The sequence below is a fragment of the Orbicella faveolata genome, unplaced genomic scaffold, assembly GCF_042242905.1.
Source record: "Orbicella faveolata isolate gen_17 unplaced genomic scaffold, um_ofav_v1 contig_13, whole genome shotgun sequence".
Lineage (NCBI taxonomy): Eukaryota > Metazoa > Cnidaria > Anthozoa > Scleractinia > Merulinidae > Orbicella > Orbicella faveolata.
Genome location: NW_028301540.1, coordinates 29397157 through 29417843, shown reverse-complemented (window position 1 = coordinate 29417843; position 20687 = coordinate 29397157). Strand labels below are relative to the sequence as shown.

The 20687-nt window shown below is 38.1% G+C and overlaps 2 protein-coding genes across 2 annotated transcripts in view; both read left to right on the top strand.

The window, feature by feature from the left end:
- LOC110053644 (uncharacterized) overlaps nucleotides 1-20687 on the top strand; it is a 294177-nt gene that overhangs the window by 183972 nt on the left and 89518 nt on the right. The window lies entirely within an intron of this gene.
- LOC110053647 (pancreatic secretory granule membrane major glycoprotein GP2-like) lies at nucleotides 5822-11735 on the top strand. Its single transcript, XM_089285976.1, has 8 exons — nucleotides 5822-6088; nucleotides 7127-7498; nucleotides 7766-7957; nucleotides 8476-8670; nucleotides 8797-8922; nucleotides 9098-9683; nucleotides 9782-10080; nucleotides 10307-11735. Exons 1-8 carry the CDS (start codon nucleotides 6016-6018, stop codon nucleotides 10441-10443), a joined length of 1980 nt encoding a protein of 659 aa, XP_089142102.1. The 5' UTR covers nucleotides 5822-6015; the 3' UTR covers nucleotides 10444-11735.

The following is a 20687-nucleotide window of genomic DNA, read 5'->3' as shown; positions in this document are numbered from 1 at the left end:
TTTTAATATTCTTCTGATGTTATTGTGAGGATGTATTTTTAGATGAAAATATTTTATATTGTTATATGAACATATTTTATTATCACCGGTTTATGCCAGCAGCTCCCTTAGTTCAGCTGATCGGTGTTTTATCAAGATAAATAAAGATTTTTATTATTTTTATCATTATTTGACCGAACGGTCGAACTTTACAGGTTTGGATCGACTCAAATTACAGTTTGGTTCGTCTCATGTGAAGTTCTACGTTTGACCTGGGCCTTAGTTCCCCGTCCTTATTTAAAACCGAGCTTAAATCTATAATCTAGATTTATGAATTTATACTTTTATCTTGTTTATTTTAACTGGTTAAAAAGGTATAGCATATTTTTACAGCAGTTTTTAGCGTTTTTCCTCTTTATCTTATAGGTATTATCTAGGTATAGCTTAGTATAGTTTATAACAAATTTTTAGCTGGTTGCTCCATAGTTTTATTTTATTTACATATGAACCCGAGACCTTCATGCTCGGCAAGCATTACGAATAGATATCATTCAAGGACTTGGGAGTTTTGTGCTGAGATCGGTAAAATTCTCAAGTGCATTTCATGAAATGAAACAAAAAAGATTCTGATACCGACGTGGGCTTTAATTTCTATACAATTACTGTACACCCTCCTCTTATTTAGCCGGGCCTAAGAAGCAAGCTAAGCAAAAGAAAAGAACTAATGAAATTTACGATAGGCAATCACAAGCTTAAAAAACTGGTGGATATAATCAAATTCCATGGCTTAAGAGAGTCTGCCCTATTTGTGAGTCTAATCAAATTGAAGGCGAATCTCACTTTCTTATGTATTGCATTTTAAAATACTCTACTCTAAGAGACGAATTTTATAGAAAAAAAGAAAATATATCGCTCCGAATTTTAAGCAATTATCTCCATTACAAGCCACCGGCGAACTTATGGCCTCTGAAAATCTTTTTGTTAATTTTCGATTAGCAAAATTCCTTTCATCTTGCTTTGATCTACGCAATATTCTACTTTCAAATCAAACCAATGTAACTTGATTGCTATATCATAACCATATTATATCTTCAGGAAAATTGTTACTGTTTTAGTTTTTGCAACACTGTATATATCAATTGTCACGCAAATAAAGCTAGTTGTTGTTCTGAGTGTCGTGGCCTCACTTAACGATTCTCAGGCCCTGTTTATTTGGGCGAAATAAAGGTGTCCTAGGTAGTTACCCTTGATCCCCCCCTCCGACTAATCTGTTTTACCGGAAAGCAGGTAGCCCCTGCTGATCAAGCCAAAGATTAGTCCTCCCACCGGGTTTCACGCATGCTCTACATGTGTCGACACATTCTGGGTTGTCAACCATAAAGGATAGCTGGATTGTTCACGTGGGAAAACTTTGGCTCCCCTCTCCACTAGCCAAATTTCCGCGTAAGTTACCCTCTCTCTACCCGTCACACTTCCCTTAACTCCAAACTTGTGATTTAATGCACTCTCTCCTCCGGTGAAGCTCGGACGGTGGAGAGGAGGGTGGGGGGTAGCTTCCTACTGAATATTTCACAGGCCCTTGGTTTACAGACATAAACCTCCCCGAGACATGTAAAGGAATCACAACGAAATTTGTCTTTTCCTCTTCTCTCTGGCGGATGTGGTTTATCTTATCAAACTTTTTTTAGTAATGAGAAGTCGATTGATGGAGAATCTATTAAGTTATCGAGGATTAAGAACTACACAACATCAAGACTGCAGGACATAAAATGTCAGCGAAAAACGGCACTTAAAAGTCGTGAAACAGCAATCGATATTCTCGCTAATCGTAGATTGCTTTGAAACAACCAACCTGTGTTACCCGGTCTTCGTCTTGTCAGAAAACTTTTATATTTTTCTTTATCATTTAATGTCCTATATGTTGGCAAATTTTCGCCTTCAAGTGCTTGTTCGTTCTGTCTAGATTGATTTTGTCTGGAGATTCGGAAAATGTCGCTTAAACTTATGAAAATTGCAGAACTATAAAAGGCGGTTGATGGTTTCATTCACTTATTGGCTGCCGTACTCGTCAAAAGCTAAGGCTCACGAGCGCGGGATGCTGGCCTCGGACCAGATAAATAAACCGAAGTGATGAATCGAGCGAATGTGTAGGTCGCATTGAACTATTGCATAAATTACTTTCTTTAGACCACTAAATAAATATTATCATGTCAAAGCGAACGATCTGTAGCCAAAGGGAATGATAATAATATTGTTTTTATGTAGACGCAGTAGCGTTTCAACTCTATCAATATTAGTTTTGTTGCCCTAATCAACACACAATGTCCAAATTCAAATTTACTCCACTGTTTCGTCTAGTACAAGACAAGTATCATTTCCTTTTCAAATTAGATAATTTTATTGAATTAATCTGATATGTAGGATTAACTTAACGTATTGGCCAAAAAGGGCTGGACATAAGGGAATGTCGGTACAAGATCTAACCTAAGCACTTTCAGTTACTTTTTTGTCTTTTGTGACAAAGGCATTTGAAATTTCCTGTCCTGTCCGCAAGAGCTCAGTTATCTAAGTCAAGTCAAGTAAAGTCATCTTTATTTAGGCAGGGTAGCCCCCTCTAGGCTGGTATCAAAAGGGGCCCCGCGTAAAATTAAGTTTACATGATAAGGTTTCTACCTGATTAAGTATAACATGAGGTTTCAGTCATATGGAAAGAGTATTTCTAATCCCTCCCTTCCTCGATGGAAAACCAGTCCATCACAAGTTTTGCGCTGTCGCCGATGCCCATTTATAGACCTGGGCGGAGAGAGGCACTGTGATTGGCCAAGAACACAACACTTTTAATTTCCACTACAGATCGTGGCACCTTCCGGCAGCTTCCCTCACCTTCCTTATTAAGAGCAGCTTCGCCTAAATATCAACTAGACTTGGAAATAGCGAAAAAATCGAATTTCTTCAAACTCGCCCAGAATGAAGCCCTATGGGCACTAGTTACAAAAATATCGTTTTAAGTTCGATAAATCAAAAATTATTTTTTTCCGCAATTTTTTCGTTTCGATGCCCCAAATCGGCCAAAATCCATCGAAAATGAGCGGCATATTCAGAGGCTCGTAAACTCAAAAGCAAAAATCTTCATTACAAACTGATTGCACGTCGTATTTGTACTTCCTTTCTTGTCTATTTAGAGCTAAATAGATCGCGATTTGATTACAACTTAAATATTTGACGAATTTTTTAAGTTAACGACCCAAGACAGCTTTACAAGAGGTCTACATTTAGCCTATTTTCAAATGCTAAAAAGGCGTTCTGGTACACGGCTTTTCCCGAAATGACTAGTTTGGTTTGAAAGAGCATTGTTTCTTCTTCAAATCACTGAAATAAAATTTGTGGGTAAATAAAATCGTGTGCGCTGAGATAGCGAACTAAATGCAGCACTTCGTCCTGAAAACGTGACCTTTGACCCAAGCGTAACGAAACCAATTACTGCAAGAAAACCCGGAAGAAAAGCAAACGTTCCGTTATTTTGAAACAATTTCTAGTGATATCTCTCCGAAACCATGATTGCAAGAAACTATTTCCAGATATAAAATCTTGCAGGGTCAAAGACGGAGCTAAAGGGCGCATTTTGACACAATAACTTTGTTTGCCGAGAATTGAATTGCAGTCAATTCCAGTGAAATTTGCAAACTTGACGTATGTTAGCCGATACTTACCTGAATATTTATATTAATGGAAGAGTCGTCTTCTTGGATTAACCTTCAAAAGAAGCTGGACCCAGATTTGGACACCTCAAAAAGAAGAAATTTTTAATATTCCGTGACCTACCCGATGCTATAGATTCCATGCACATGCCAACCGCATGTTTGTCGTAAAACCAACTGAACTCCACTGACAGTTTCCATGGGCAACCCCAAAATAAACAATCCCCAAAAATGTAAAGTGAAATTGGCTGTCTTCATGAACAGTTAGAAGCTAGAGTCAAGTTCTATTACCTTTAAAAAGTGCTTGATTTTATTTGTTTGCGTCGACTTTGTTTACTACTCTCACGTTCTAATGCCGCGAATCATACAATCGGTCACACCAAAACAGTGGAGACCGTGCAGACTGCAGACACTTGTTTGGGCTTTTCATTGTGACTCCTTCTTTTGGGTCTAGTTACAAAATAGTGTTAAATATATCTGAAAGTTTGTCATTTATCCACAGGCTGCACAAGCGCAGTATTTGACTTTTGATTCAATAGACAAACGCGTACAAGACTTTGTATGGGAAACTTACTCAGTCTGCACGGTCCGCAGTGTTTTGGCGTGACCGATACTACGCAGTATTCGAACGTGACAGTAACGACTGAGTGAACAAAGTAGAATCAAGCATTTTTAAAAGGTAATGGAACTTGACTCTAGCATCTAACTGTTCATGAAGACAGCCAATTTCACTTTACATTTTTGGGGATTGTTTATTTTGGGGTTGCCCATGGAAACTGTCAGTGGAGTTAAGTGAGTTTTACGACAAACCTGCGGTCGGCATGTGCATGGAATTTAAGCTAATTTATAGCAGCGGGCAGCTCACGGAACATTAAACATTTCTTCTTTTAGAGGTTTCCAAATCTGGATGCAGCTTCTTTTGAAGGTTAATCCAAGAAGACGACTCTTCTATTAATATAAATATTCAGGTAAGTATCGGCTAACATACGTCAAGTTTGCAAATTTCACTGGAATTGACTGCAATTCAATTCTCAGCAAACAAAGTTATTGTGTCAAAATGCGCCCTTTAGCTCCGTCTTTGACCCTGCAAGATTTCATATCTGGAAATAGTTTCTTGCAATCATGGTTTCGGAGAGATATCACTAGAAATTGTTTCAAAATAACGGAACGTTTGCTTTTCTTCCGGGTTTTCTTGCAGTAATTGGTTTCGTTACGCTTGGGTCAAAGGTCACGTTTTCAGGACGAAGTGCTGCATTTAGTTCGCTATCTCAGCGCACACGATTTTATTTACCCACAAATTTTATTTCAGTAATTTGAAGAAGAAACAATGCTCTTTCAAACCAAACTAGTCATTTCGGGAAAAGCCGTGTACCAGAACGCCTTTTTAGCATTTGAAAATAGGCTAAATGTAGACCTCTTGTAAAGCTGTCTTGGGTCGTTAACTTAAAAAATTCGTCAAATATTTAAGTTGTAATCAAATCACGATCTATTTAGCTCTAAATAGACAAGAAAGGAAGTACAAATACGACGTGCAATCAGTTTGTAATGAAGATTTTTGCTTTTGAGTTTACGAGCCTCCGAATATGCCGCTCATTTTCGATGGATTTTGGCCGATTTGGGGCATCGAAACGAAAAAATTGCGGAAAAAAATAATTTTTGATTTATCGAACTTAAAACGATATTTTTGTAACTAGTGCCCGTAGGGCTTCATTCTGGGCGAGTTTGAAGAAATTCGATTTTTTCGCTATTTCCAAGTCTAGTTGATATTTAGGCGAAGCTGCTCTTAAAGCGTGTACTCTTCCATCAGCGACAAACACAAATAATAACCTGAAAGCGGAAGACTGCAGCGCCGGAAGTTGACTTATCAATATCGGCAAAAACTTGAAATAATTTGGCACGATAGCGAAACTTCCGTGTAGTCGTATGTCACATCACAAAACCAAAACGAGCATAACTGACTCAACGAAATTTGTTCATATGACATAATTATATAGTTTCCGAGACCGTACTAGTCATTCGTCAAGAAACGACCTCAAACACTGTTTATTTGTTTATTGAAACATTTGAGGGCTTTTTTTTTATTGTAGGACCTGTTAAAAGACACTAGAAAACAATGCTTCATTGTAATGTTCCTGAACTGTTTGAATAAGCTAGCTCGAAAAAAAGACCCGTTACGGTGCATTCATTAATCTGATAACACGTAGACTCACTGCTTCGATCAGACTGATCGACTGAAGTCGTTTTTACAACTGGTCTTTCATCGCGTTTGAGTTAAGTACCTGAAATCATCTTCTAAACGGAAGTCGGTTGTTGAGTGACTAATCTATTTCTTTCTGACATGGCGTTTCCCCACTGGCCGTCTGTATTCCTCTTGGGGTTTTCAGTTTTGGTATTACGAACTAATTCTCAAGGTGAGTTGCTCTGAAAAACTAAGAATATTGTTTTCATATGAAAAAATGGCTATAAAAAATAAAAACAAATTTAGCGGCTCAACGTAACCATATAATTGTGAACCGAGAGGTATGTCGCAAACCATCCCTGTTTCTGAATCTTGAATGTTAAATGTTGACTGCAATCTGACTGATGCGCATTTACTCCTGGCACAGGTTAACCATTTGTTTCTGTGGTTACAAGGCGACCACGTAAGATTCTTATAAGTTCTTCATTAATTGCTATGATTAAAACTAATATCTTTGTAACGGCAGCTATCGTAGTGTACAGGTAAAACGAAATGAAGCAAAAGTGTTTCATTGTGTTTAAGTTTGTCTTTCTTTTGTTTATCAGCAAATTAGAGCTCGCTCAAGAGCTATTTTTCTGCGTTTGCGAGTAGCTCCGATCCTTAATATATTAAGTCAAAACTGAAACTCATATTTAATTAATCTGTATTTAATCTTCTGGTCACTGATTTCTGATTCATGTAATAAAAAAAAAAAAAGAAAAAAAAAACACGACCTTTTTTCTCTGTGATGATGTTTCCGGAAAGCTAGCACATATTATATACTAAACATGCAGCTATTTTGAGAAACAAGAGAATTATGTATTCTTTTTGAGTGTAAATTCCAAACATTGTTCAGGATCTGTTTTAAAACGTTCATAAATGTGCCAATTTTTAAGACCTTTGGGAGATATATCATCAACAGAGTAGTATTAGCGAAGGTTTCTTAGCAAGAGAAAGGTAAATGATTTGCACTGAAGTATCCCGCACACATGGAGAAAGTATATAGACAGTTCGGAATCTGCTTAAACCTGCATAGGATCGGGTTTTTTTCCCGACCAATTCTTTCTAAATTGGGCAGCGTAATCTGCTAAGCATTTACTGTGTTATGTCTAGGTACTTTCAGAGTTTCTATGCTTAGTATACGTCTTATATGTATGAAGAAAGAATAAGATTGGCCTTTGACGATGAAACATTTAACATTTATTTGCCATCTTCTAATACATCTTTACAGTGTGCCCAAACAGCTGGGTTAATTTGCAAGGTTCCTGCTACAAGTTCTCTTCCAAGGCTTTGAATTGGAATGCAGCAAAATCCGCCTGTGAAGCACTCGGTTCCAATCTTGTGGTGATAAATTCACAAGCTGAGCTACAAGCAATTGGGGCAAAGATAACATCGAGTACGTGGATTGGCATGTACAGGAATCCCAAGGACAAGTCTCGCTGGCTGTGGGTTGACGGATCACGTCCAACGTACACTCATTGGAATACTGGAGAACCTAGCAGTCTTCATGAGGAGTGTGCAGAAATGTATCCTAAGACACATGGATGGAAATGGAATGACGGGAGATGCTCAGCTACAATCCCGTACGTTTGTGAAACCAGAGGTATGTCTGAGTGTGCCATTAGAGTTTTAACACTGGTTTACATATCTAGCTCTTTTAAGTTATAATAGATCTCGTGTTCTCTTTCCATTGGCTCTGTTTTAAGTTTTTCGTTCATATCCGGTGGAAGCAAAGACTCATCGCACACTCACAGTTACAAAAATGTAGATAAAACTCTATGTGATTGTATAGTTGGGTTTCCTGTTTTGTCTTACATGCTCGCATGTTTTTTTCATTGTCTGGATCAGCTATCTCTCTTTTAATTGTCAGCTAAGTGCCAACAGCTTTCTTTGAGGAGTGGTGTGCAAGTCTCTCCTTCCCACTGTCTGTCTTCCGTTCAAAAGTATGGATCCACCTGCTCTTTTTCTTGCGCCCGTGGATATCAGCTCAGCGGTCCTTTGTCTACTCAGTGCGGAGGAGGTGGGACCTGGAGCACACAAGTGAACTTAGTCAGTTGCAAAGGTATCATGACTGCTGCCGTGGTTCATCTACTTGTAATAATTTATCAACATCTTTATATTTTTAACGTTAATTGACAAAAAAAAAAAAAAAAAAAAGCCTGCATTGAACTTGGCCTCGTTTTTCATGCCATTTACTGTAGAGTGATGTGGATGGAATTGCAGTCACATAGTTACAGAATGTTTGAATTTGTTTACAGTTAAGTCTCCTTATTATATAAGTTAAAAAATTTATTACATTCAACTGCAATGTCTTGAACTGAGTATCATCTATTTAACTGCTCATGAATCTGGTGAGCGATGATCACTGATAATTTAACTAGGTGATTTGAGACCTTCTCTCAATATTTTATCTTATAATCATTTATCTTTTATGCAATTTTTCTTTAAAAAAAACTTGAGTTTTAGTTCAAATATAAAATTTACAAAGTTTGAAATTGATTGAAACCATAAAAGTTTATTTTAGCGCCCATAAATTGCGGTAACATTATCTCATCAGTTTCTTTTGTATTGTGTTTTCAGTTGTAAACTGTTCAGTTGTAAGTGTTGGCCGCCTTGTCAAAACATCCCCAGACAGTTGCCTGACGTCACAGATGCAATTCAACACCTCTTGCTCCTTCTCATGCCCTCAGGGATACCAGCTACAAGGTCCATCTTATAAGTTCTGTGGGGCAAATAGTCAATGGACGGACAGTGCTAAATCGGTATCGTGCAAAGGTGAGCTTAAGATCACAGGTGTTACCGAAAAGACCGCCACTACAGTACTAGTTCTTTTTATCTTTTTTGCAAACATAATTCCAGTTTAAGAATAACAGCTAATAACGCTGGCAATGGCATTTTTAGATATCAACGAGTGCACGATGTCAAATGGCGGCTGCAGTCACAAGTGTGTTAATACTGCGGGAGGCTTCAAATGTAAATGTCCAGACCCGGAACTGAACCTAGCATTGGATAACAAGACGTGTCACGGTAATGTCGATTGAAAAATCATAGTAATACCATAATATCGAATTATACTCTTGTGTGTTCAATTTCTACTTTTTCAGAACCTTTCTGTACATGTTAACGTACAATTTTACGTTATTCCGCATGTGCAAGGCCTCCCATCATTTTCTCTCGTTTAATTTCCTTTATATCATTTCAGCTCCAGGTGTTGATGTTCAGTGCAACAGTGACAACATGACAATCATCATTCCCAAGTCCCTGCTCCGTGGTATTGACCGTAAGCACCTTCGACTCCTGGACACTACATGCAAAGCTAAAGAAACAAGCGCTGACTTCTCTCTAACCACACCGCTGACTGGCTGTAACACAACACGCAGGCAAACACCTACAGCTATTGTTTACACCAACACAGTCTTGGAAATCCCTGTGGCTGCTGAGGATGTCGTGACACGCGTGCGCGAAATAGAAATACAGTTCAGCTGTTTTTATTCCAAGTATGGCGTGGTATCATCAGTTGGTTGGAAGCCTAATAACAGGAAACTTGTGTTCAGTGATGAAGGCAAAGGAAATTTTACTCTTTGTCTGAAGATGTTTCCTGACAAGAGATTCGTGAGTCCTTACAAGAAGGATGATTTCCCTGTTGCTGTGGTGCTGCGTAAACTGCTGTTCTTTGAGACGTCAGTGACATCAGGTGACAAGCAGCTGTCAATCATAGCGGATCGATGCTATGCCACGCCGACGCAGGACCAGCAGAATTCCTTGAAGTATGAGTTTATAACGAAAGGGTATGAGCAGAATTATTTGTTCTTTCTCTGCATCTGTCTGTTATTTAAAATGATGGTGGTGCTGTGTGACGACTAATTTAAGATTTTACATTTATCAGATGCCCAATTGACAACACTGTGAAGTACCATGCCGCACCTTCAGTCAGTGCACAGCGGTTTAGCCTGGAAGCCTTCAAGTTCATTGCTGACCATCCATTTGTGTTCGTTCACTGCCACGTGATTGTATGCAATGGTACCGATCCAGGCTCCAAGTGCTCCAAGAAATGTCCGTCAAGTGGTCGAGGAAGACGTGAAGTGAGGGATCACATGTCTGGCGTGTACTCTTTGTCCCAGGGCCCACTCCATCTGGCACGACAGAGACGAGAGGAAAAGAGTGCGAATGGTCTGAACAAAAGTGGTATGTAAGCCAATCGTGGAATTCTAAACCTAAATAAATAAAATAAGACGAGGAGTCTAAAATTTTCAAAGCACTAAAAATTACAAGCATTTCAAATGAAGTGTCTTTGCTTTGTTTTGTTGGCTCGATCTTTACTGACGATGCGATATTATTTCGCCTGAATAAAAATTGCTCTCAAGAATCACACATATTATACCATCTTATTTTTCACTTTCCTTCTACTTAGGTTCCAGTCCTATATTCCTGATGGCTCTGTTGGTAATGTGCGTTGCTTACTTGGTGGGGACAGTGGTATTGATTTACAAGAAGTCACGTGACAAACCCGCTGGCTATTCTATGCTTGTCGGCGGTGAAAAGGAGTGAAACATGCTCACTGACTTTAACAGGACTGGACTTGAGATACTTTAAGGCTACTCGAGCTTGAGATATGCATTACTTACCAGCACTGGTTAATACTCCTCACGAATAATTATATTTTACCTGCTTGACAGCTACACCAGCCGTTAGCCATTTCTGGATGAAGCCCTTTAGCTTGTCAGGCAACGCTGCACATCTTTTGTCTGGCGAATTAAACGTTGCAAATTGAAAAATCTTTTGTAAAACATTATAATAATTGGAGGTCAAGGAAATTTAACAAGAAGCAGTTTGATTATACTTAAACGACCTGGTTTGATTATTTTCTTTGAAAAAATATCTGAAAACAAAACCTTTCCGATTAGTTTTATTAAGACCGTCTCTGACCATTTCAGCGACAATGTCTTCAAACTTTTTTTTTTTGACTTAATGTCAGTGATTACATATCTCATGTTCAAGTTTATCCTTCAGTAATGTGTTTATTCTGAGTGGCCCTGAAAGCTAAACGTTTTCCGTCTTCCCAGTGAAACCTTTAGTTTTCGAGTTTACTCATAATCCACAATTTACCGGATTGTCGAAAAAATATGATTTACTTAAGGGTGCTCTGCTTTCTTTTTTTACGTATTTTGTAAAGGTGTAGAAACGGATATCATAACTAGCTATTAATACCCGAAGGGAAACAGAAATGGAGACCAATTTGAAAGGAACCAATAAGGTGTTGTTAGAGTATATACCATTACGAAGACTCTTTTGTTAAAGGTTGTTGCTTTTCGTAACTTAAAAATTCAGTCACCAAAGGTGATTATTGGTTCGTCTTGTAAGATTCTGACAGAGACCAAAATCTAATTACGTCACCGTTTGTTGTCTGAGTTGGATCAGAGATCGGCAACGGAAAGATCAATGGAAAGTTCTGGTTTGCATTGCTATCGTCCATGGGTTGTCATGCGTTTGTCAGAGGAATATTTGAGCCACACATTAACGTCTTCCCTGGGTATAGCGTTAGTAATATTTGTTTACATGTGACCTAAAGTAAATTTAAGATAAGTCGACATTATAAATGGTTTTCAGCCTTGTCGACGTATTCATCGGTCCATGTGGCAAACAGAAATTTTGTAGCAGGAGAAGGCTCAAACATTGATTAAGAACATGGTTGTTTCCAATTCTAGATGGGAACAAATCAAGCGGAGGAAAATTTCATGCCAGCGACTTATGAGAAAATTAGTTATTTTACTGTAATATTCAGGTGTGGTGTTGGAAGCTTGGTGCTGTTTAAAATCAATAAAACATTTAATTGTATTTCATTCAATGAAAAAGTTTTTGCGCGATAGTACCTTGCGCATGCGTGCCTTCTGAAGCAAATTATATTGCATCATTTCATTAATTCCGTTTTTATCAAAAGTTAGAAGAATATAGCGGAACCTTGGGATCGCAACCAGTCGCAGACCATACTGTTTAAGGCGGTATAACTAGTTCCCGATAGACTTATAGAACTGAATTGGTATGATTACGGTGTTTTTCTGGTATCATCAGCTGTACGTTTGTGGGTAGCTGGCGAGTTCGTTAGGGTGTTTCGATGGGCTTTCGTGGCGCGGAACGAGGGGCATTGAGTCGTCTTGTAGTGTCATAAAGAGGGCAGATTAGCAAACATTATATATAACGATAAAGTAACTATGGCTTTTTTATTCACAAACCAATTGAAAAGAATGTGATCAAAAGCCATATTCAGTGAGTGTGTTTTCCTTCAAACAAAAACCCAAGAATTAAATGAGGAACTGAAGTCAAGAGCTTAGAGGGCAGACACAACAATTAGTTATTTATGCAGACACTGAAGCGTTGAATCTTTCGGTTGCTTTCATCGACACATAATGTCAAAAATTCAAATTCAGGATTGTTTCGTCTGATACGACAAGACAAGTTCTTTCTTTCCAGATTTCTTGAATTAATTATCCCATATGTGTTTGATTAACGTATTTTGCTGGGTACAATAGAATGTCGAAGAGAGGAAGTTTTTCAAGTATTTTTCACCTGACAAAGGCTTGAAAGTGGTTGCGCCACTTTTTTGGTCATAATTTCTCCTCAATTATAATTGATTTGTTTAAAAATTAGCGACCGAAAGGCGATTGCTGTTTTTACGCTAACTGCAGAAATTCTCGCGCGCTCATTGGCTAATTTTCATCGTTAATATGCGGACAGACACAGGAATTTATAATTTATCGCCTCGTGGATCCACAGCTACTTTGACAATGTTATGACGAAATTCATCTTTAACAACAGGACAGACGCATGAAAAACTGACGTCAATTTGTTAAAATGACGCCGGTTAAATTTGAAAAGACAGCGTCGTTCCCAGGCAGCCAGAGGAGAGGGAGCCTTGGAACGAGGTTGAACAAGAGAAGTCTGCGGCCAAAGTGTCTGTACCTTATCTCGGGTTCAAGGGACATGAAAAGAGTATTTCTAATATCCCTCTGAATGGGAAGCAAGTCGTTTGCAGGAGTATCTCGAATTAATTCACCGATGCATAAGACCCGTCTTTACCACGTGAAAACAAAACAAGCAAACATACATCAAAGAAACTCCAAAAGTTTACTACTCCGTAAACACTAAAGTAGCGTAACTAGTCATTCATCAGCAGGCCACGACATCAAAAACCGTTTGTTTGTTCATTGTAACAGGTGAGTTTTTTTGGTACAAGCTGGCCATTAAGTCATCGGGAGATAATGCTTCATTTTATATAATTAATGTTCCTGAAATGGAAAAATCAAAGGAAACTATGAAGAAGTCGTGGATACATTGCCTGCATACATTTACTTAATATATGATTAGTTTATAGCTGATAATTTTTGAAATGACTTTTTGAAAGTCTTTTTGAAAGCTCAAGTAGTACATGTGCAGTGCGACTAGGCAAGTAAACAAAAATCGATTCACAAGCTGTTTATACAGACTGCTTGTAAATTTTAAAATGGAATATATTAATTAATTTTGATTGGAATTGGAAAATAATCACCAAGTCGGAGTTCTTGGTCATATTATGTATAATATTAGTGAGTCAACAGTGCATTTTGGGTCAAGGTAATTTGGTTTTAGTGCTTTTTCAGTTAACATTCGAGTGTTGCATTTTGAAAAGGCTGTATTGGAATTATGCAGAATGTATGTCACATGGTTTTGACATTCATGATAATTTTAAGACAATCAGCTTGAGAATGCCAAGAATATTTTGCACAATTTACTTTAGTGGGACATGGATATTACGTAGAATCCACTGTAATTGGCTAGGCTGTAGTGGCCTCCCTGCCTAATTATAAAAATGTTATGTATATAAGTGACTGTATTTTAATTAGTTAGGCAAAGTTGAGTAAATAAATAAAAGATATTGCAAACATGAACAACATGATTGTAGCTAGCTGGTAAATGGAATAGAGAGAAAAAAATTTTGCAAATATTATCAGAATCATTTCAAACAGTTTTTAGCATCCCTCCCAGAAAGGGCTACTTTAAAAAGTTTGGCTGAAAGGATACTCTGCCATGAAATCCCCTGCTACAACTTGTATCAAAAAGTTCGCATACATGTACATGTAGCTTCAAGCTTGAGACCCCTTTCACATATCCACAGTAGACCCATTACTTCTCTTTTCGTGGATAAATTAGCAAAGAATGTTTAAAATCCCTGCCTTTTTGTCATGCCTCCCGCCTGATAAAAAGTGCACCTTGAGTCAACTATAGAGAGTCTCCTCAACTTTATGCAATACAAAGTTAACAAGACGCTTTAGGAAGCGTAACTGGGTTGCATTTATTATAGTAACTATTTCAGGATTGGAAAAAGGAAATGATAAATTGTATATGTTGTATGGAAACCTAGATATTACAATGGTATATCGTAGGTTCAGTTAAATAATGTTATACACAGTGAAATTTCTGCAAAATAGAAGATAGAAAAAATATGAAAGCATCAAGGAAAAGCTGAAGGCTTTGTCAATTACCTTTCTCATTGATGTACTTGTTGTTTAGGCAAAATGACTGCCTCCATTGTAAAGGTGGAATTTTAAGGCGTGTAACGATTCTACGTAAAAGAGTCTGCATACAAATCAAGCGGTCCATCAGGACTGTGGTTATTTCTGGTTTACTTTGTAGCATGGAGCAACCAGGAGTATCTCTACTCCCTCTCCCCCCCCCCCCCCCCCCACCCCCTTCACCACCGCCACCAGCAGTACGTTTTGCAGTTAAGCAGGCTAACAGCAACAAATTTAGAAGAAATAAACTGATTTTATCGAGATTTCAATTGTTTTTCTGATTCTTTATTTGTAACGTTTTTCAGTAAGAGACAACTGTGTACCTTTCTTCGCACTGTCATCGCCACTGACCATATTGCCACTCACTTCGAATAAAAATTTCACGGGCACATTGGCCGTCATATTTCGCCTTAGTGTCAATTCCTTTCCTAAGTTCCACAACTATGACTGTAAACAGTGCGCTAAATTATACTAGGCTTCGAACAAGTTCAAAATACAAACAATAAAATAAATAATTACATGTAATGAAACACGAGACAAAGCTGCAAATTACCAGAGAAAACATTTAAAATCTTATATCAACTGAGTGTTCCTGTATCATGGCTCCAATGATTTCCTTCATGTTATCTGGTTTCAGTTTCTTCAGAAAGGTATCGTTGCTTATATCAGGCATTGGATTAAAATAATCACTGTACCTCTCCGATTCCACATTTCTTGAATTCATCTGTGTAGTTAAAAAGCCTCAGATAAAAAGCACTAACCAGAACTAACTGAAGTCACTCGGTAGGTTTCATTCTAAAGGTTTCCAATTCAAACTCTTCCAGTCAACCAACAGTACTGGATAACAGTCGAAATAAGTTCGCTCTGAATGCACTTGTTTCGCTATTAAGTCAACCTGAAGTTTCCACCCTTAAACTTGGCAGCACAAACAGTCCTCTGATCGACCAAGAATAGATTCTTTCGCCGTTCGAAAGGCGCGAGGGAAACAAAGCACACACGCAATGTCTTCTTGGTAGCGATTGTGCAATTTAGCCATTTTTCGACGTAGGAGAAAGCCCCGTTCGCATTTTATGACTGGGTTCGCCTACGGCAACCCAGTGAAAAGGGTATTCCAGATTGTAATGTACACAGTAATAATAACTATAGCTTTCTTTCTTGGAAACGGAAATCACATTATTTTATTCCTATCTTGGTAATTGTTTGTGTTCATTTTACTAGCAATGCAGAAATATTCAAAACGACTGTTGACAGGTACAATTTATATTTATTTCTCAAACTCATTAAGAATTCATCAAGTTTAAACAAAGGAAATCATGACCGTGACATTGTTTGGATATCAGATCTTAATTAGCATAGATTTTTTTCGATTTTATTTCTCTGTTTTCTCCTTTGTTTTAGTTTCGATTGAGAAGTAATATATCAAACACCCAAGACCGTGTTTGACCACATTTCCAAACACCTCGAAGCTCTTCAAAAATACTCCGTTGCGCGTCGTATTTCAACTCTCTTCTCAGTGTTTGGAAATGTGGTCAAACACGGTCTTTCGTGTTTGATATATTACTTCAAGTTTTAATTCCAGTTGTTTACATATCTCGTTTCTAGAACAAAAATAAGATTATACGTACATCACCAGCCACTATGCTTGCTTGATATGGCTTGTGTTTGACATGATGGGACAGTAAATCTCTCTCGCAAAAAGTAAATCTACACCGTCTCTTGGATGCTAATTTGTCTATCCATCACTCAAATTTACTCGATCGTAGATGCTGACTTGTATACCATTCATAAAGAGCTGCATAGAATACAGAAGAAATGTAGTGTGAAGAACAACAAAGTTAAAAGATTAAGCAATTCGAATTTTTTGCTTCAAGTAAGCTTATTTTAAAATATAAAATAATTAAATCACGGGTTTCTAATTTAATGTACGCCAGAATTTGAATGTGTACATAAAAAAAATACAATACAGAAACAGACTACCTTAGGCTTACCTTGGACTCTAGAAAGAAAGAAAGCGAGCGGAAAACCATCAAATTCTCTGGCCATGCAAGAAAAAAGCTATGAGCCACGTCTAGTATACACGATCTCACTTCCTGACTTTCAATTGTAACAATTCTTTGACCTCGCTGGCCGCGCTGTTGTGACCGATACATGACCACAGTCATAAATACCTCTCCCAGCTTTCATCTACGTGTGAACAAAAGCCCTAGGCAAAATACTACATATTTACAAGAGTGGAACACAAGAACCAAAATGACCGCTGTCAGCTTTGGAGGTCTTCGAGAAACTCGTACGAAAGCTCTCCATGTTATCGGCCAAAAGTTTACATCTGAGTAAGTGACACATTTGCAGATTTTGCCCCATAACAATAGTCGTTTCTACGCTTCTCGTATCCACGACTAAAAACCGTTGGGCTGGATACATTAATTTGATATTAACCACGCAGACTTAATACTTAGATCAAAGTCATTTTTACAACTGGCCTTCATCGCATTTCAGTTCCCTACCGGAACTCATATTATCGTCAGAAGTTAGTTGCTGAAATGATAATACAGCTTTTAGTACAGAGTGCACTATTGGGATGGTTTAGGGGGCTGCTGTTCGCTAAGACACTAACGCCATAAGGTGTAAACTTTAAGAGCGCCTTTTTTTCGTGGCCGAGTGAGAGGTGGCACATGGTCCAAAAAATACTACCCTCACATTTCGCTCAGAGATACCCCATGATGAGTTAATAAACTTGGTATAATTTTTTTGCTGAGATCTACTTTAGTTTTCCAGGAAATTCGTAAAAACTGTGCAAGATGCCGATTACTTCAAAGATGGCGGACATTAGCGCGCCGAGTATCACCACAAGAACTTCGCTCCTGAAAAGTGCAAAAGCAAGTCCCCCTTCCTCTTTTTGTTCATTTGTGTGGGAGGTATTGGCAAATTATTTAAGCCGAAAACGAGGATTTTCGTCTAATTCTGAATTCACTGCGTGTGTTTAAAAATCAACAATATTTCATAGTTTTAAAATCTAATTTTGTAGCATTTTTTCAAGACACGTTTTTTGTACGCGGTATAACTCCGAATCACTTGAGATTTAAGTTGTGATTAGTGGAAATGTTCTTCTTTTCAAGGATATAAAGATTAGTTTGGGGCTTTTAATTACTACACGAAAAATGCACGCCCTATTTGGGGAAAATCGCTATACCTCGAGACGCGCATTTAACAGAGTATAGGCCACTCATTTTTGTAACGCAATGAAACTGAGTGCACAGGACAACCAATAAAACCAAGAATTTATTCTGTGGTAGTATGACTGCATCTACATGTATCGGCTTGAAACTAAACCTCCCAGCTGAGATAGATACTAGATATCTGGTCAACTTTTTTTTATGATAAGATTATGCAATTACGCTCAATTTTATTTTTCCCCATGTTTGAAAACATAATGTAAATCATTAAATGTTTTGACTGAATACACATCAAACCCTGTCATTTCTTTGTATTTATCAATTTGCAGTGGCGGAACTAGGGAAGAGGCCCGGGTAAAAAAATAAGTTGCAGAAGGAACAAAGGCTGGCAGGGCAAGCAAAAAAAACCCAGGCCCCCTCCTTAGCTCAAGGTGTGGATCCGCCACTGATTTGTATCACTGAGGCACTACTGACGAGTGCCGTAAGATGTAGGATGAATAGTGCATAGTTCTCACTTCTACCGGCCGAAGCCTTAATATCGGGCTCCTCCCAGGGGGTGGAACTTAGAGAAAAAGGAAATATGATCCAACAGATTTCCTTGCGCAAACACCGCGCGCACAATACTAAATGGTACCATCGGCCAAATAGCTACACCTGGTCCAATTTGACGTCCCGGCCTAAACCGGATTCAATCGACAAACCAAACCAGGTAAACCGCATTTACAGGCTGCGAAAGTCAGTGCCTGTTATTTCTATCCCAGAAAAAAGTGCAGGCGCTATTTAAGCTACGCTACATAAAGTAAGCGTTGTGAAAAAAAGAAGGAAAAAAAGAAAAGTAAATTGAAAGATAGAAAGGTAGAAAAAAAGAAAGACACAACCAGACAGGAAGACGAAAAAAAAAATTAACGTACGAGATACTGGTCGCTTGGACTTTTTCAGTCTGTGGCTTATATGCCACCGTTGCGTTTTAGTTTAAGTAACACACTCACTCATTCCTCATCGTGGACCGCGGTCCAATTGTTTCTACGTGAACCATCTAGGTACTGTTCAGATCGGTTGCTCATTCGGTATAAACACTGTTGAACGGGAGATTTAGAAGACGATTACTTTGAACAGAAAATAGGGATAAAACCCCACTTACAGCCACTGCATTTACGAGGTCAGCTTATGATATTGATTTTTATTAAATAGGGTGCTAAGAACTGAGATTTGCTTAGAATTTTGGGTTCGGTAGCAGAGACTCTAATTCGATTATTTGCAGTTGTTGACACCACGAGGTAGCGATGTGGGATATAATTTCGGTCAAGTAAAGATCTCTACCTTCAATACTTCTCGTTGAAACACTCCTTAGTTGTATGAATCGATAGCATTGTGTATTTGTTTGATGTGGTTTTATTGTTGACACCAACTCGGCTGGCAACAGAATTAGAACGTACTATTCCGTGATTCGACGTGACTATGTGATAATTAGATTAGTTCTTATTTATCAGTGAAATGAAAATTTACGTTTTGAATAAAACAAAATCGTTCCTCTTCGACTTTTCAGCAGATATTTAACTTTTATATTCCACTTATCTCCATCAGTGAGTTAAAAAAATACACATCTTTCTTTATATTTTCGTGGAAACAAAGGTATCTTGTTACACACATTGGCGAGGAAAACAAAAGTACCAAATTGCAAACGTTGGCGTGAAAAGAAAAAATTGTCACATTTGCTTTTTCTACGCATTATTGAATTTAAAATGAACAAAACTCGAGATAAAATACCACAATAAATTTAAAACCGTCTTGACAAACATGAAACATGAAACACACACACTGCTAAGATTATGTCTTATCAAGTTTTTGTCTGCTCATAATCTGCAAAGGGGAAAAGGCTTAGTTGACTACCAAGGGGGAGATCAGCAGATTAGGACCTGTGTGACTACTGCGTCAGAGCCGTAAATTACACTCTGCACTATCTGAGATTTTCTCACTTGTTTATTGTGGGTAGTATCGTCAGAAGAAAGAAGATTTCAGCTTTCACTTTCCGTTAAACTAGTCTCTTGACTATTAGTGGAATATTAATATAGAGGACAGTACCTCCACTGTAGCTGAAGGAAGTAAAGTAAGTGCTGAGAGATATGCATGTTTGCTTGAAAAACAGATGTCCTTACTCGCTTAAACTAGACGGGATGTTCTTACAACAACACGTGGCAACAAACAACTGCCCGTGACTTCCCTAATAGCGTAGTTGTAACCTTTTCGTTTTTTTCGTTTCTTTTCTCTTCTTTTCCTCTCTCTCTATGTGTGCATTTGTCCTATCTTGCTGACCTGCAATCTATTTTCATTTAAAGCTAATGTCAACTGCCTGCCTGGCTTTGCTGGCTCCTAGGATTATACCAGGCAGCCAGTACTCTAATTTTATTATCGATATTTTGTGCGATTCGTAGACGTAAGAGAGGGATTACAAATAAAGATTGTTGTTGTTCTTGGTGTTATAATATTGACCTTTCAGTTGCAAAGACAAATGCTGGAAATGTTAAATTTTCATGTTTTGCTTTCGTCAGCAGTGTTTAGGACTAAATGGTCCACCTTCGTGATGCGTATGTCTACTTCATAAACTGTAAAGCTTTCCGTTTCACTTTAGAGAATAAAGATTTGGTTGTTTAATAATTTTCTGTTCTATTTTAGAGATGACAGTAAATCGATAAGCCTGACGATCGTCTTGTTGTTTGCCTTTCATATTTTGACCTAAAATCTCCACTGCCGCTGAACTAGAAATGTTGAAGTTCCCACGGCTGTGAGTTGACACGTTGTTCCTGTTCTGCTTGTTTGTTCCCCAAGCTGATGTCCTTACTCCCTGAAGCTAGACGGGATGTTTTCTTACAGAAGTACGTGAAGCTGAAGTTAGACGGGAAGTTAGTTTTCTTATAGTAGCACGTGCCACGAACATCAACGTATAGCTTTTATTGAACTTGAGAGTAAGATCATATTCATTGTTTGCTCTTCCAGCGCAGTGTTTACGATCCTCAGAGGTGAATTGCTAAAGGGAAAACTCAGTTTTTTCTGGCATGGAGCTTTTCCACTGGGC